Here is a 14,673-nt window from a genome sequence, read left to right on the forward strand (position 1 = left end):
AATACACTGACTACAGTAAGATGCCATTGGCTTATTATTTATTGGGCATGTGGGGGGATGTTTGTCCCATAGAGCACTGCGAATGCCTATGCCTATGAAACGGCCTATTTTTAATCTTAGTTTGGATATGTAAAACATCCCTCGAGATGTTGTAGAGCTAAAATTCTCAGCCTTCTGAGAGCTGAGAGATACCTGTCATGGGGTGGTGGTTACAAACTTACCAGATGGGCTGCTTCCAGCTCCCTTGACATGGCTTGGAATTTATCCATATGAACAGCAGCTAGCTCTTTTCCAAGAAGTTCCCGGAGGAGATGTAGCTCCTGTTGATGCTGATCACGCCAGTGCATTTCAGCATTTGCCAGTTTTTCCAACATTTCCCTTTCTTTTTCTTGAAGACGATCAGCCAGACACATCTCAAGGTCAGAAAGAGCTTGTGAGTGCTCTTCTCGGATCTTATGGATCTCAGCAAGATAAGATGACTCCAAAGTATCCATATTTGTCATATGTGTTGTCTCCAGTTGCTCGATTTGTGTTTTATGCTCGGAGGCAAGGGCTTTAAGCTCCTCCTCATGCTTTCGCAGGTCAGACATACTGTTGATCTTATCCTCCTGTTGCAGTTCAGACACACGGTGGTCAAGCTCCTCCTCATGTTGTTGTTGCAGTTCAAACACACGGTGGTCAAGCTCCTCCACATACTGCCTTTGCTTGTTCTTTAGTTCCTCTTTATGTTCCCTTTGCAGATCAGACACATTTTTACTGAGCTCCTCCTTGTATCCCTGTAAAAGTTCAGACACTCTGTTGCTGAGCTCCTCCTTGTGTATCTGTTGTAGTTCAGACACACGGTGGTCAAGTTCCTCCTCATGCTGCCTTTGCAAGTTCTTTAGCTCCTCTTTATGTTCCCTTTGCAAATCAGACACATGGTTGTTGAGCTCTATTTCATGCTGCTGTTGCAGCTCAGATACACGGTTCTTGAGTACCTCCTCGTGTAGCTGTTGCAGTCCAGACACACGGTTGTTGAGCTCCATTTCATGCTGCTGTTGCAGCTCAGATACACGGTTCTTGAGTACCTCCTCATGTAGCTGTTGCAGTTCAGACACACGGTTGTTGAGCTCCATTTCATGCTGCTGTTGCAGCTCAGATACACAGTTCTTGATTACCTTCTCATGTTCCTGCTGCAGTTCAGACATACGGTTGGTAAGCTCCGTTTTATGCTGTTGCTGCATTTCAGACGCACGGTTGTTGAGCTCCATTTCATGCTGCTGTTGCAGCTCAGATACACGGTTCTTGATTACCTCCTCATGTTCCTGCTGCAGTTCAGACATACAGTTGTTGAGCTCCGTTTTATGCTGTTGCTGCAATTCAGACACGCGATTGTTGAGCTCTATTTCATGCTGCTGTTGCAGCTCAGACACACTGTTCTTGATTACCTCCTCATGTTGCTGCTGCAGCTCTGAAACTGGGGGAAAAAGCTCCTTGTTGTTCTCCAGTTGCAGCTCAAAAACCTGTCTGTGAAGTTCCAGTTCATTCTGCATTTGTAGTTCAGACATAAGACTTTCCTCCTTGGGCAGCTGTTGCAGCTTAGATACAACATTGCTGAGCTCTACCTCATGCTTCTGTTTCACCTCTGACAGATGTTTGCTGAACTCTTGTTCATGATCAGACACATCAGTTTTATTGAGCTTCTCTTCATGCTGTAACTGCAGTTCAGCGACATGGGCACTGAGTTCAACATACTGTTTTTGCAGCTCTGATAAGAGACAAATGAGCTTTTCCTTGGGTTCATTATGCAACAAATCTGCACTGAATTCCAGCTTAAAATTATACTTTTGGTCTGACACATCAACAATGAGCTTGTTCTCATGCTGCTGCATGTCAGACATACCGTTGCCAAGTAACTCTTTGTGCTGCCCCCAAGAGCCTATGGTACTGATTGATATATGGTCACCTGAACCACACTGCAATTTCTCTTGAAAATCTCTCCAGAGATTTTGTAGCTCGTCAGGGTTTTCCCACAGGTCTTGTTTGAATCTGAAATTAAAAAAATACATATTATTCTAAAAGTGAAGGTTAAGAACAAAAGCAGCAGTACCATACACCACAGCAAGAAAATGTCAAAGAATGGGCAAAAATCTTTAAACACCAAAATATTCAGTCTAATAAGAAAGGCAAAAAGCCTTACAAAAAAAGAAAAAAAGAAAAAAAAAAAAAAAGGCAATAGCAAATTGATGCTGAATATCAATTTCTACATCACAACAATTCTAAGAGGAACTCCCCCTTAAAATGCCTACACTAAATCATCTGTAGCTGTTCAAAGTTTATGATACCAGGGGCCCATTCAGCTTCAAAAAGGTTTATTATTGGACTCTCTCTTTTCTGCCTAAATGAATCCCTGATATAATCAATTTTGAACAGCAACAGAGGTTAATTTACTAACTAGATAAGCTTTGATGTGCTGTTTTTAATGTAAGTCTATCATATTTTAAAGGTAAAAATGTTGATTAGTACCCTCTTTTGTGCACTGATACACATTCTTAACCTATGTGCAGCTGTATGGGCATCGCCAGACCTGTGATTTTAGGCAGCTACACTAAACCCCATTTGCCTATTCTGGGGCACAGAATTTTATGTAGCATTTTTTTTTTTTTTTAACATTAAGAAATATGTTCCCATCCATGCACTATAAACTTAATATCACAGAATGAAGAAACTTTTCTTGAGGAAGATGGTGTGTTGGATTTTTTGTTTTTCATAGACATTTAGTTCTAAAACAGTACACATCTCCAAGCTCTCTCTCATAGCAGTCCTTCTCCAAGAAAATCACAGAAATTGATATTTTTATTTTACTTTGCACAAAGCAACATGTTTAAACCAATGGGCACTTTATGTTATATTGTATTTATAGGCTTGCTGTCTATCAGTATGATTTTTAAGATGGAAGAGACAGATTGCTGTTAGAAGGATAGTAAAGAGAAACCGGATTATTTAAAGGTCCCCATACACGGGCCGATAATAGCTGCCGTGTAATCGGCCCGTGTATGGGCACTCCCGACGGGCCTGCCCGACCGAGATCTGGCCTGAAATCGGGCAGATCTCGATCAGGCAGGTTAGAAAATCTGGTCGGATCAGCCATTGCCCGTCGTCGTAATTCGATCGTTTGGCCCCCGTAGGTGGGGGATATCGGGAGAAGATCTGCTCGCTTCGCGACATCGCCAAGCGAGCGGATCTTATAGTGTATGGGGACCTTAAGAAACAATGGAGAATGTTTCCTTGAGATGAAGCTTTAGGCTAACTCTATGGTATTTACCTATTTTGTGCCTCCTTCAATGCACAGTCATAGTCTGCTTGTATGTTTTTCTTGATCTTTGCCACGTCTATGGACATCTGTTCCCTCAGTGATTCCAGTTCTTTATCATGTTGACCCTTTAGCAACAGAAGCTCTTTACTATATAGGGTTTCATGAAATGGACAGGCATTTCCATTTTGAAGGCTAGTGTCATTCTCAGAGTTGCATGTATTAGGGGTGCTGTCGGACATGTCTTCGGACTCCAGATGTGGCTCAGTTTGACAGATCTGATCGTTCTGCCAATTAAAAAAATAAAATAAAGTAGTGTAAGGAAGGGTATTCTAGAAAGAAATGTTACACTAGATATGGCACCACAAGTGACACTTGCCTTTTCCATTAGGACACATTGCAATTTGTCTTCCTGTTCTAGGACAAACTGTTGACCCCCATCCGATTGCTCCATTAGATTTTCCAGTTTAGTAGCACAATGATTTTGTGGCAGAAGACAAAGCCATGCCTGATAATCATCTTCAAAGCACTGCATATTATCTGCTTCTTTGGTTCCCACAAGGTGACTATTATCACAAAGTGTCTGCGCTCCCAACTTTTTCATTTCTAAAGAATGGTGCAAGAAGGACATGTTTTCAGTTAAAAATAAAAATGTCACATTCAATGGAATAAAATGACAAACCAAAAAGGAGGAAGAACATCTTATCTGGACTCAAACAATTTCTACTCTGTGGTTCTGCCAATATTACCCAATGTTATGGGTTTAACTACTGTTATTATATGTCTTAACCAGAACATCAGGCTTTTGTAAGCTTTTTTTTTTTATGAAAAGCAGCCCCATGAATTAAAAAAATTGACCCAAAAAAAAAAAAAGTACCAGTTAATTTGCCACACTACATACAGAGACCATGATTCTTCCTATAATGAGAACAGTTACAAAGAAGGGTAAAAAAGGAGGGTGGAAACAGAGTTCCTGTGGTTGCTGGACAGTATACAATTTAGTTCTATGTTCAAAGTATACAAAGGCAACTTTTTGTTTTAGTTCACATAGGTAAACAAGTTCAACCTCTAAGATGCTCCTCAGAGAGTCTAGCCTTCAGGTGCTCCAGCTCCAAAGAGTGTTTCTTTTGTAGAGCCTGCATCTCAGATATGTACTGCAGGGACAAAGAGGCATGTAGGTTTTCCAGATCCCGTTTGTGTTTCTCATCTGACTGAAGCTTGAGGTAGGAGAGTTCTTCCTGCAGATGAAAAGCCATGTTTTTTTTTAACTTTAATCTGTTTAGTTTTTAAACTGTTTGTATGTTTGTAAGTCTAACCATGCCTCACCTTATGCTGCAACAGTTCATCAGTCAGCTGCTGTAAAAGATGACTTTGTTCATTCTCTGTTGGCACATCTAAAGCAAGGATGGAACTACATAACAAAACACAAGTGTACTTTAATCTCATGCACTACATTTAAAATAATAATAATACAAAAAAAATATATGTGTATATATATGTGTGTATATATAAAATGTGTTGGCCTCTAAAAGTGTGAGATTGCCACTGCGCATAGAAAATGCCAAAAAGGGTGCAGAGAATCAGTTGAGGGTATATTTATAATTATATAATAACTCTACAAGCATGATACCAGTTGTGCTCATAGCACATCCATATAAGCACTGGGAGTTTACTTAGTACAGTGTCATAATGGACTAACCAAATGCACAATAATTTATTAAATCAACAAAGGTTTTTTAACCTAGAAAGTACCATGAAGTACCTGCTCTGTTGAGTAAGCTCCTCCCTGTCTTCATCCTTTATTTCTCGTAGGCGCTGTAACAGCATCTCTAGTTCCTCTCTATAGCTCTCTTCTGTCATTCGGGACTTTTGCTCAAAGTATATTCTCAGTTCATCCATTTCCTTCTCATGTTCCACTTTTATCTGCAGCCTCTGCTGCTCAAAGTCTTGTTTAAGTCTCCCAATCTCTTCAACTTGAGCAGAACGGGCTAAAAGCTGCTCCTTTAGTTCTGAACAGAAAGCAGCCCATTATTTTTTAGCAAAGGGGTGCTACAATAACATAACCCAAAAACAGCTTCCTAAGTAACTGAACAAATAATATTTTATGGAAGTATTGTAATACAAGAACAAGTTTCCTGCTAAGGGGCTGTTTAATTCAACATGACATTTTGGGCATCACACGCCACCTCTACAATGGACCTGTAAAACCTGGAACATGTGTGAAATTCAATAAAACAGCACCTCAGGATGCTTGCTACGGTCCTTGGTTTCCATCTTACAATAGAGTTGAACCCCCATTTTAAGTTTTTCAGGGGACCAGTAAAAAATGGTGCAAAATCTGGTAAAATGTAAAATTAGGGAAGTTCATGTGTTGTATTTTAGTGGGACCACAAAACAATGGAGTAAAATGCAGGAAAACTTAAAATCAGGGGATGTAAACTTGAGGTTTCTCTGTACTTCTGCAGGATATTTTGGGAAGCCTAAGACCAGGGCTGCCCAACTAGAAGGCCATCCAAAGGATTTTTATGGCCCCCAGCCTGTTCAAAGGCTCCATAGACTTCATTGAATGAATTAATTTTAATTTAATACAGCCCTTGAACATGCTATATGAGATACAATCGACCCACTGCATGTACTAAGTTTGACAGACCTGCTTAAGGGCTCTGGCACACGGGGAGATTAGTCGCCCGCGACTGTTTGCGGGCGACTAATCTCCCCGAATTACCATCCCACTGGTGAAAATGTAAGTCGCCGGTGGGATGGCACATGCTGCGCAGGCGATTTAGGCAAATCGCCGAAGTTGCCTCGCAAGGCATTTTCGGCGATTTGCCGAAATCGCGCCACCGCGTGTGCCATCCCACCGGCGACTTACATTTTTGCCGGTGGGATGGCAATTCAGGGAGATTAGTCGCCCGCGAACAGGGAGATTTGTCCCCGTGTGCCAGAGCCCTAAGACAAACAACCAGGGAATGCTATTTAGGAAAAGATAATCAATGTTCTAGTGTGCTGGAGAGATATGAATAGTTAAAGGTGTTCTTACCTATTAGCTCCTGACGACTGGCACGATTTCCATCTAGCTGAGACCAGAGAAGCTGGACTTCTACACTGGATCTAGTATCATAGTACCCACCTTCCTGTTTGTGAAACTGTTAAATAAAAAATCAGCTTCATTTACTTATTTACTGAAAGAAAGCATATTCACATGGCAGCCTGTGCTCAAAGAAAGTGCTTTTACACCTTGAGCACTTATATAGACAATTCATTACCTGAATGTTATTTCTATCATCTGTGCTGATGCCAAGTTCTCTATTAGGGTGCTCCAGCAGAAACTGATCATGTGACTGCTTTTCAAGGTTAGGCTCACTTTTTTCAACTGCAATTGTAAATAAGTTGTTAATGACAGCTTAGAAGCAGTATGATATTCTATGATAGAAGACAATGGGACTCATTTTCTAAAGACGGCAGTGCTCAGGTAATATAATTTCATAATTAGTTGGTTCTCCCAATAAGTCTTTACATGTGATGATGCACTAGCAGTCAAGTAAAAACATGACACAGCTTAACTTTTGGCCAATGTGGGCTCTTACGCTGCAACATTCAAAAGTCTTCCCATACCTTAACATCTGAGGTTACCAACTGGCACTTATACAATGTATGCCTCAGTCCACCAATGCAAATCTTTACATGGCTTATGGAATATGCAAAGACATGCTTACAAATTACATGGAGCACAGCATACATGTAAGCCGTCAGCAAATACTGGTGCATTGCTTTCTTAATAAATGAGCCCAGTGTATTTAGAGACCACAGTAGTACATGCATGCAACAGCCTAGATCAAGGATCCCCAACCTTTTTTTTAAACCATGAGCAACATTTAAATATAAAAACGTTGCGGAGCAACATAAGCATGAAAAATGTATCTGTAGGTACCAAATAAGGGTTGTGATTGCCTATTTGGTAGCCCCTGTGTGGACTGGCAGCTTACAGGAGGCTGATTTTGGCAGTACACATGGTCTTTATGCCTCCAAGTCAGCCACTGGTTGGGGATCACTGGCCCAGATGAAGCACTCATCAGCTGTTCAGCTGTTAAGGAGTCTTAGTTAAAGAAGAGCCATGTGCTGACTGTACTGTCATGAATCTAAGAATTTCTTTCTACTAAAATAAATATCAACTTCATTTCAAACATAAAAAACCACAACAGTCAGTCATGCAAACAAAAAAAAATAAACAGCCCTAGCTACTTAATGGAAATGAAGGAAGATAATGCATTTGCATGTGAAGTACACAGAAAGCAAGGTTGTTTACTCTTATCAATGCCTACTACTACTACTCGATGTTCTCTCACTCATCATACTGGCTGAACAGATTTGTTGAATACTTTAATTTCAACTAAGGTAAACAACATTAAATTCTTTGTCTCTTAAGGTCCCCATACACAGGCCAATTATAGCTGCCAATATCTGTCCCTTGGACCGTGTAGGGGCAGAACCGAGGGGCCTGGCCGACCGATATCTGGCCTGAAATTGGCCAGATATCGGTCAGCCAGGTTAGAAAATCCAGTCGGATCGGGGACCACATCGGCTCGTTGATGCAGTCCCCGAACAGACTGCCCCATTGACGCGTGTAGAAATCGCATTTCGACTACATGCCTCCCCGATATCGCCCACCCGTAGGTGGGGATATCGGGTGAAGATCCGCTCGCTTGGCGATCTGCCCGTGTATGGCCAGCTTTACTTTCTAAAAGTGTCCAACCACCAATAGCATCTGCCCTTTAATTAAAGTGAATTATTGTATGAACATACACTCAGCATCATTCGGTTTCTAAGCTTTATTTTATAGGCTCATACATTGTGGGACTGTCTTTCAATGGGGAACCAAAACAATTGAATGGTAAGGAGTGGCTATTCTGCAGGCTAGGTTAAGTGATTGCTTATTTGCTGCCCTAGATATTCCTGATCTTTCAGCTAGTTTGAAATTTGCTGTGAAGAGATTTAACAAAAGTTTCACTGCTTTATTTGCTGCAATAAGGAAACTTTTCTTAGCAATAAATAACTAAAAGCCCTTTGTTAGCCTGTTAGCTCCTTCAGGCAAGGCCATGTGATTTTATTATTTACTTGCCTTCAACTGTACATTAATGCAGAATAAATTGGCACTGTAGTTTACTAATAATCACTGCAATAAAAGGGAGTGTCACATCATTTTTTTTTTATAGTTTATGGTATTCATATGTTTGACTTTCAGTACTGCCTCTTACTGTCCTTAAACTGTAGATTTTTTCTGGATGTCATTGTCACTGACCTCAGAAACACAGGAGAAGTCACAGATGTCTATGGTATACGCTATTACCATAGCAATCTAAAAGCAGTTAAAAGTCCAAGCCTGACAGTTAAATTTATTTTACAAATAGTCTAATTATTTTCTTACAGTTGTTTATGTACTCATTTGGGTGTTCCTCAACAAATAATTTTTTCTGGACACACTCTCATGTTGTAAGTTGCTAATAGATTTATTATGCAATAACTGGCTCATTACAGAACAAGTTCCCAATTTGGAATTCACAGCTAACAAAACAATTTGTGGTTGGATAAATTGCTTGCAATATAAAAAAAAAAGAAATCACGGGTCCTATACTACTACTACTACTACTACTACTACTACTACTAAGTTATCAGGTCTGTCTCCTGTCTACCTACCCCAACCATCCTAAGCTGTCCAAGTCCCATTATATCGAAATCATGCCCATTCCCTGACAAGCCCTGCCCTTTTTATTCTGCATATCCAGACTGGCCCCCCATGACCACCTGTCTCCTGCGAGTAAAAGGCAATATAACTGCACATTTAAGTTTTTCCCCACTGTAAATTCTAGCCGTGCACCATATTTTCTGGTCATAAATTCAAAAGTTGGCATGCAGTATTTATGTTCTTGAACGAAGGGCTGAGAAAAATACACATTCTTACAATTAGTGGCTAAACACAGATAATGGCAATACACAGCAAGTTACAATGACAAAATGTCCGACAAATACATGCTGCATTTTAAACTGTTGCACATTTGGTGAGCATCTGAAATGAGAATGTTTAGCAATGATGTATGTCAGAATATGCTCATACGCTGATCACAAATAAAACACTCATGCTGGGTGCCCATACCAAGACATCAGATATGTTATGTTTTTCTGGATTCCACTGATCTTGAATCAAAAAATAAACAAATCTATAATGTACAATAGATCAGTCCAAAAAGTAAAATGATACAAGCAACACTTAAAACGGATTGCGGAACTTAACCAATTCAGTACAGTGATCTTAACCTACCTTTCTCTACAGCCCTGTCCTCTAGCAGTTTCCGCATCTCCTCTTTGAGTTTTTGAAGCTCAGACTGCAAAATGGATACCTCATTCTGGCTTTGTACAGTCAGCTCCTCACACTGCGCTCTCTCATTATGCAATTGCATTTTTAGGTTCTGAGGGAAGAAGTTACACTTACAATTCTTGCCTATTTTAAACTTAGTTATCACAATTTAAGGCAAGTGGGAAAGCTCATACCTCCATATCCTCCTCATGCTGTAGAGACATCTCATTCAGAATTGTGTTCTTTATATCGGCTATGCAAAAACAAAACAAATAAATTATGACTATAGGGTATGAAATATCACATATAGAGGATAAAAAATAAAAAGCTTAGCAGTTATTATATCGACCTAAGAATTTATTACAGATTATGCCATACTTAATCTCCCATACCTAAGTCCTGCTGGTGCATCTCTTCCAGTTTTTTCTTCTGCTCTACTAACTCCTGGGAATATTCCTCTTTTAGCCCATCAATTTTTTTCTCATATTGTTCCTGTAGATGGAATATCTCCTGTGACTGAGCTTCCTTTAACTGCATTATTTCCTTTTGCAGCATTTCCAGTTTCTGAGAATGTTGAACCACCAAATTTTCCATGGCATCTAAATGTTGGCTCTTCAGTTTTTCAACTTCAAACTGATGCCTTCCCTGAAGAATTGCTACTTCCTGTGACCGCTTATCATTCAAGTGCTCACGCAGCTGCACCAGAGCATTTTCTTTTTCTCTTTGCAGGTTGGCCTGGCAAAGCTCTAGGTGTGCAGTATGCATGTTGGTCAGACTCAGACGCAAAGCCTCCATTTCCATGTGATGCTCTGACTGTGGAACAGAATGCAGTCACAGTTAAAGGTACGGACCAATGAGGCAGAAGGGGAAGAAATCAGCAAAAATATTACTAGGTGATGCTAGAATCTAACAGAAGGCCAAATGAGTGATCAAACATGATTACCTGTCTCTGTAATGAAGCCTGCTGAGTTTTTGAAAGATCAGTAGACTCTGTTCCCTCCACTGGGTTATTCCGCAGCTGTGGGTTTGTGCTCATATCTGAATGAACATGAGGAAGCTCATCTTTGTGACTGACACAAGGCAGGCTAAACGTCTGTTGATGTATCTGCATAACAAAGATAATTGATGCTTAATGAACACCGTGAGATGCAAGAAAATTTAAAAACGATATCACTCCATAAGACTAACAAAACAGTTAAAACAGGTATTAAAATTACGTAAAAAATCACATGGAAATAAAGACACAATAGGTCAACTACAAAACTGCTTACATCCGAGAGCCTTAAGGAGGACCTTTCACCCTAAGAAATAATTCCACATTCTTTCCTATCGGCTTAGTAAAATATAATAAACTTCACTTACACTATATCAATTATTTAAATCTTGTTTTCTTTAGACTTGGAAATATATAACTACAGCAAGAAGGCAGGAGCCGTTTTGTTAGTAAGGAAAGCTTTGTATCATGCCAAAATCTTGTTTATATACCAGAATTGTGGACCTAATGCACATGCACTGGCTACACAATAAGACAATGAGGAGGGCAGTGACATCTATGAAGTGCTGAATGGAAAGTGTCTTTATGTATAGAGGCAAGGCAGCCAATATTTAATAGATGACGGCAGGGATTTTTAAAAACCTTTATAATGGGTAAGGATGTGTTAAAAGAATTTGGATTTTATGTTAATTTGAATTTATTATACAGCGTTATGTCTGGGTAACAGGTCCCCTTTAAAGTTTATTTTAGGCAAAGTTTTTTGCTTTTTAATATACGTGAATTCTTTGCTGGCAGGATCTTATTATTTAAGGCTACATTTAAATGTACAGAATAGAAATAACTGGAACGTCAACTTAGCTAATTAGAGGTGCAGAAACGCCAACAAAATTATCTAAGCAATTAAGGTAACTGGATGAACTATTAATAAGGCCTGTACAACCCCAAATCATCATAGGCATGCGGAGGACATTAAAGACTTAGAAAAATACAATTTTCTTATTTTATACTAAAAGAACATGTACATGCTCACCTCTGCTTGCAATCTGTTCTCCAGCTCTGCCTTCAACTGCTTTAAAACAGAGACTTCCTCTTGCAAACTCCTTTCCCTTTCATGGAACTCTGCTTCTTTCTCCTTAATTGCCTGACAGAGAAGCTGCTGCTCAACACCTTTGGCATTGAGTTTGTTGTCAAATTCCTGAAGGTCACATTCTCTGGATTTTTGAACATCCTGAAGAGTTTGGTTGAGTTTGGCATTGTCTATTTTCAGTTCATTACATAACTCAATGGCTTTCCCGAGTTCCTGCTCTATACTAGATAGTTTCCTTTGTAGGCTTTTCTTTTCCTCCAGTAACTGCATTAAAGTGTCTTCTGATGGCAAGGGATTTTTTAGAATCTCGCTCTCATGGCAAAATTTATCTCCACATTTATTTTGATCTTGTACATTGCTCTTGGTTTCTAATGCAACTATTTTTTTCCTCAGGGCATCCCTTTCACTCTGAAGCTCTTCTACTATTAGCTCGTGTTTTTTTAAATCACCCCCTTTGGACTTTTCAATTTCTAATTCAAGTTTCGCAGCCGCCAGTTCATTTGTCACTTCTGACCATTTTACAAGTGCTTCCTCCAAGGCAGAAGAACACTCCTGTAACTGCTGCTCTCTATCATTAAGCTGTTCAACAAGAACTGCACATTTCTGTAGCAGGCTTTCATCACACATAGTGCTAAATTCATTGTAAGGTGCAGGAGACCTTAGGTTACCAGAAAGATAAACTGCAAAATATTCAGGATCCAGTGATGTCCCAAGGGAAGCCCCTCCTGCCAAGACATTCGTGATTGCCATTGGGGAAGATAGTAGATTAACATTTACTTCTGTTGTAGAGCTGAGACTTTGTTCCAACACAAAGTCGCTGTCTAATTCAAAATGAGCGTGTTCCTGGCTGTCTGATTCTATGCTTGTACTTGGGACCAAGTACTTATCCATACAGTCCAGAGTATCAGACAATGGACTCAACGCCCTATCATGATCTTCTATATTATGCAGGACTGTTTCATAGTTCTCATGCTCTTTCCTGGCTTTGACACGATTTAAGTTTTTTTTCAGATCTTCAAGCTCATGTCTAAGTGCATGTTTAGAAACCTCATATTTATCAGAAATATCAGTAGATTCTTTTTCCAGCTCTACACAACTGGCATTAGCCAGCTTTTCATTCATTTCCTCTTGCTCTCTCTCTAAATTCTGCAATTTTGTGAGATACAACTGAATGTCTTTGTCATGTTGTATTTTTAGCACCTGATTGTGCTCTGCCTCTAACCTCAACTTGTCTTTAAGTATACGAAGCTCCTCATTTAAGCGTTCTTTCTCTTGTTTGTCCTGTGCTGCAGCCTCCCGTGCTTGCTCTTCCATATGTTGCAACTGTATCGTGAGATTAGTGACTATATCATTGTGTTTATGTTCCCAACACCCTTTTTCCCTCTCGAATTCCACCATTTGATCCTGAAGTTTCTTAGACAAATCACGTTCAGAGTGTTCAAGCTTCTGCCTTAAATCTGCTATTACTGAAGTAAGAGACTGAATACTATCTTCCCCAGTAATTGCAATTTCCTGGTTACTGGTAGTAATGCTACTTTCTTCAACTGGCTGCATGTACCCAGATAATTTATGTTTAAGTTTAACCACTTCAACATTGCTCTCAGAAAGTTCTTGCTCTAGGACAGACACAGACTTTTCTGATATTTCCAACTTCTCCTGCAAAATTTCAAGTTTCTTTTCTTTTTCCTGCATTTGGTTTTCCAGTTTTGCAATTTGATTTTCTTTATCTTTAGTTGCCTAAAAAAATGAATCAAATAAAATGTCATAGGAGAGAAAAAAAAGGTGAACTTGGCCAACAGGTGTTAGTAGTGGTAAGCTGGAGATAAGCTCCTAAAGAGAAACTGACAGAAATGAGAACGTTTTATACATCTATTGTAACATTGTCTTTGCATGAGCTTTATAATTTTGGCAAAAAAAAAGTATTTCCTGATGCTTTTCCATTCCTTATCTGATCCCCCATGTTCTTCTGTGAGGGGGGGGCCATATTTGTGCAGCAGTGGCCCTTAGCATTAGAAGCTATAACTGACAGGCTGAGAAGGGACAGTCAGGTTGGCAAAACAGTCAATTACATACAAAACCAACCCTAACAGTGAAAAAAGATCAACATGACCTATAGGTGACTTTTTTTGTAGATTCATAATTTGAAAAGTAATTTTTTCGTGTCAGTATCACTTAACTTTCCTTTTGGAGGCAGAGTTTGGAGTTTATCTGGAAAATTTATCTCCAATCTTACCTTTTTAAAATTCTCCAGCTCTTTTTCCAGATCACACGCTCTGTTGTCAAACAGTCCAAGGTCAGTATTGTTTCTTAAAACATCAGTTGCCTACCCATAAAAACAAAAGATCATGTAAAGCACCATTAGAATGGATCTTTAGAAAATTTAACTTAGGCATATATACATCTATTGAGCCAAGTTTTAGTATAAATATAACCTTATATGCCTAAATCATAGTATAAAACCATTTATACCAGAAAACGCTTATATGTGCAAGTAAAATATTTGTTAAACAATATACTTACATCATGCAACGGACCCTCCATGGTATGTATCTGATTTGGCAAAGGCTCAGCATCTTGTAACATTTGCTGACTGCCCTGTAGCTCCTGCTGTAAGTTGCAAGATAACTGGGTCATATCATTGCAGTCATGATTAGCAGTTTGTAGCACCTGCTGAGACAAAGAAAAACAAACATTATACTTACAATTTGCAGTATTAAAGGCAGAAAAATATTACTTTTCAAAACATACATGTGATGAATTGCACTCATTTTTGCACTTTAAAGGGAGTGTAATATTTTGCCTTACCAAGTTTTTAACCATATTTCATTTCAATATTTTACATCATTCTGCTGTATGCTCTAATACTGTTAAAGAACCATTGAGTCCCAAAATGGAAAACACCTGATATGCATATATAAATCAGATCAACCTCTTTAGCAACTGAGATC

At 39.3% G+C, this 14,673-nt stretch overlaps 1 protein-coding gene across 5 annotated transcripts in view; it reads right to left on the minus strand.

The window, feature by feature from the left end:
* The window catches only part of pcnt (pericentrin), a 61,468-nt gene that overhangs the window by 38,698 nt on the left and 8,097 nt on the right, over positions 1-14,673 (minus strand). For 4 of the 5 annotated variants that reach the window (XM_004917890.4, XM_004917889.4, XM_012970882.3 and 1 more), the window contains exons 4-18: positions 14,246-14,395; positions 13,959-14,048; positions 11,669-13,462; positions 10,588-10,749; positions 10,037-10,457; positions 9,839-9,897; positions 9,609-9,756; positions 6,559-6,665; positions 6,333-6,438; positions 5,055-5,301; positions 4,619-4,703; positions 4,359-4,530; positions 3,672-3,898; positions 3,305-3,579; positions 222-2,028 (exon numbers count right to left, since the gene is read on the minus strand). In XM_004917890.4, coding sequence (XP_004917947.2) covers positions 222-2,028; positions 3,305-3,579; positions 3,672-3,898; positions 4,359-4,530; positions 4,619-4,703; positions 5,055-5,301; positions 6,333-6,438; positions 6,559-6,665; positions 9,609-9,756; positions 9,839-9,897; positions 10,037-10,457; positions 10,588-10,749; positions 11,669-13,462; positions 13,959-14,048; positions 14,246-14,395 — 5,850 coding nt within the window. The remainder of the gene's footprint in view (positions 1-221; positions 2,029-3,304; positions 3,580-3,671; positions 3,899-4,358; positions 4,531-4,618; positions 4,704-5,054; positions 5,302-6,332; positions 6,439-6,558; positions 6,666-9,608; positions 9,757-9,838; positions 9,898-10,036; positions 10,458-10,587; positions 10,750-11,668; positions 13,463-13,958; positions 14,049-14,245; positions 14,396-14,673) is intronic. The other variant, XM_002932007.5, reaches the window with a different exon arrangement.

This window comes from Xenopus tropicalis, chromosome 9, assembly GCF_000004195.4.
Source record: "Xenopus tropicalis strain Nigerian chromosome 9, UCB_Xtro_10.0, whole genome shotgun sequence".
NCBI lineage: Eukaryota > Metazoa > Chordata > Amphibia > Anura > Pipidae > Xenopus > Xenopus tropicalis.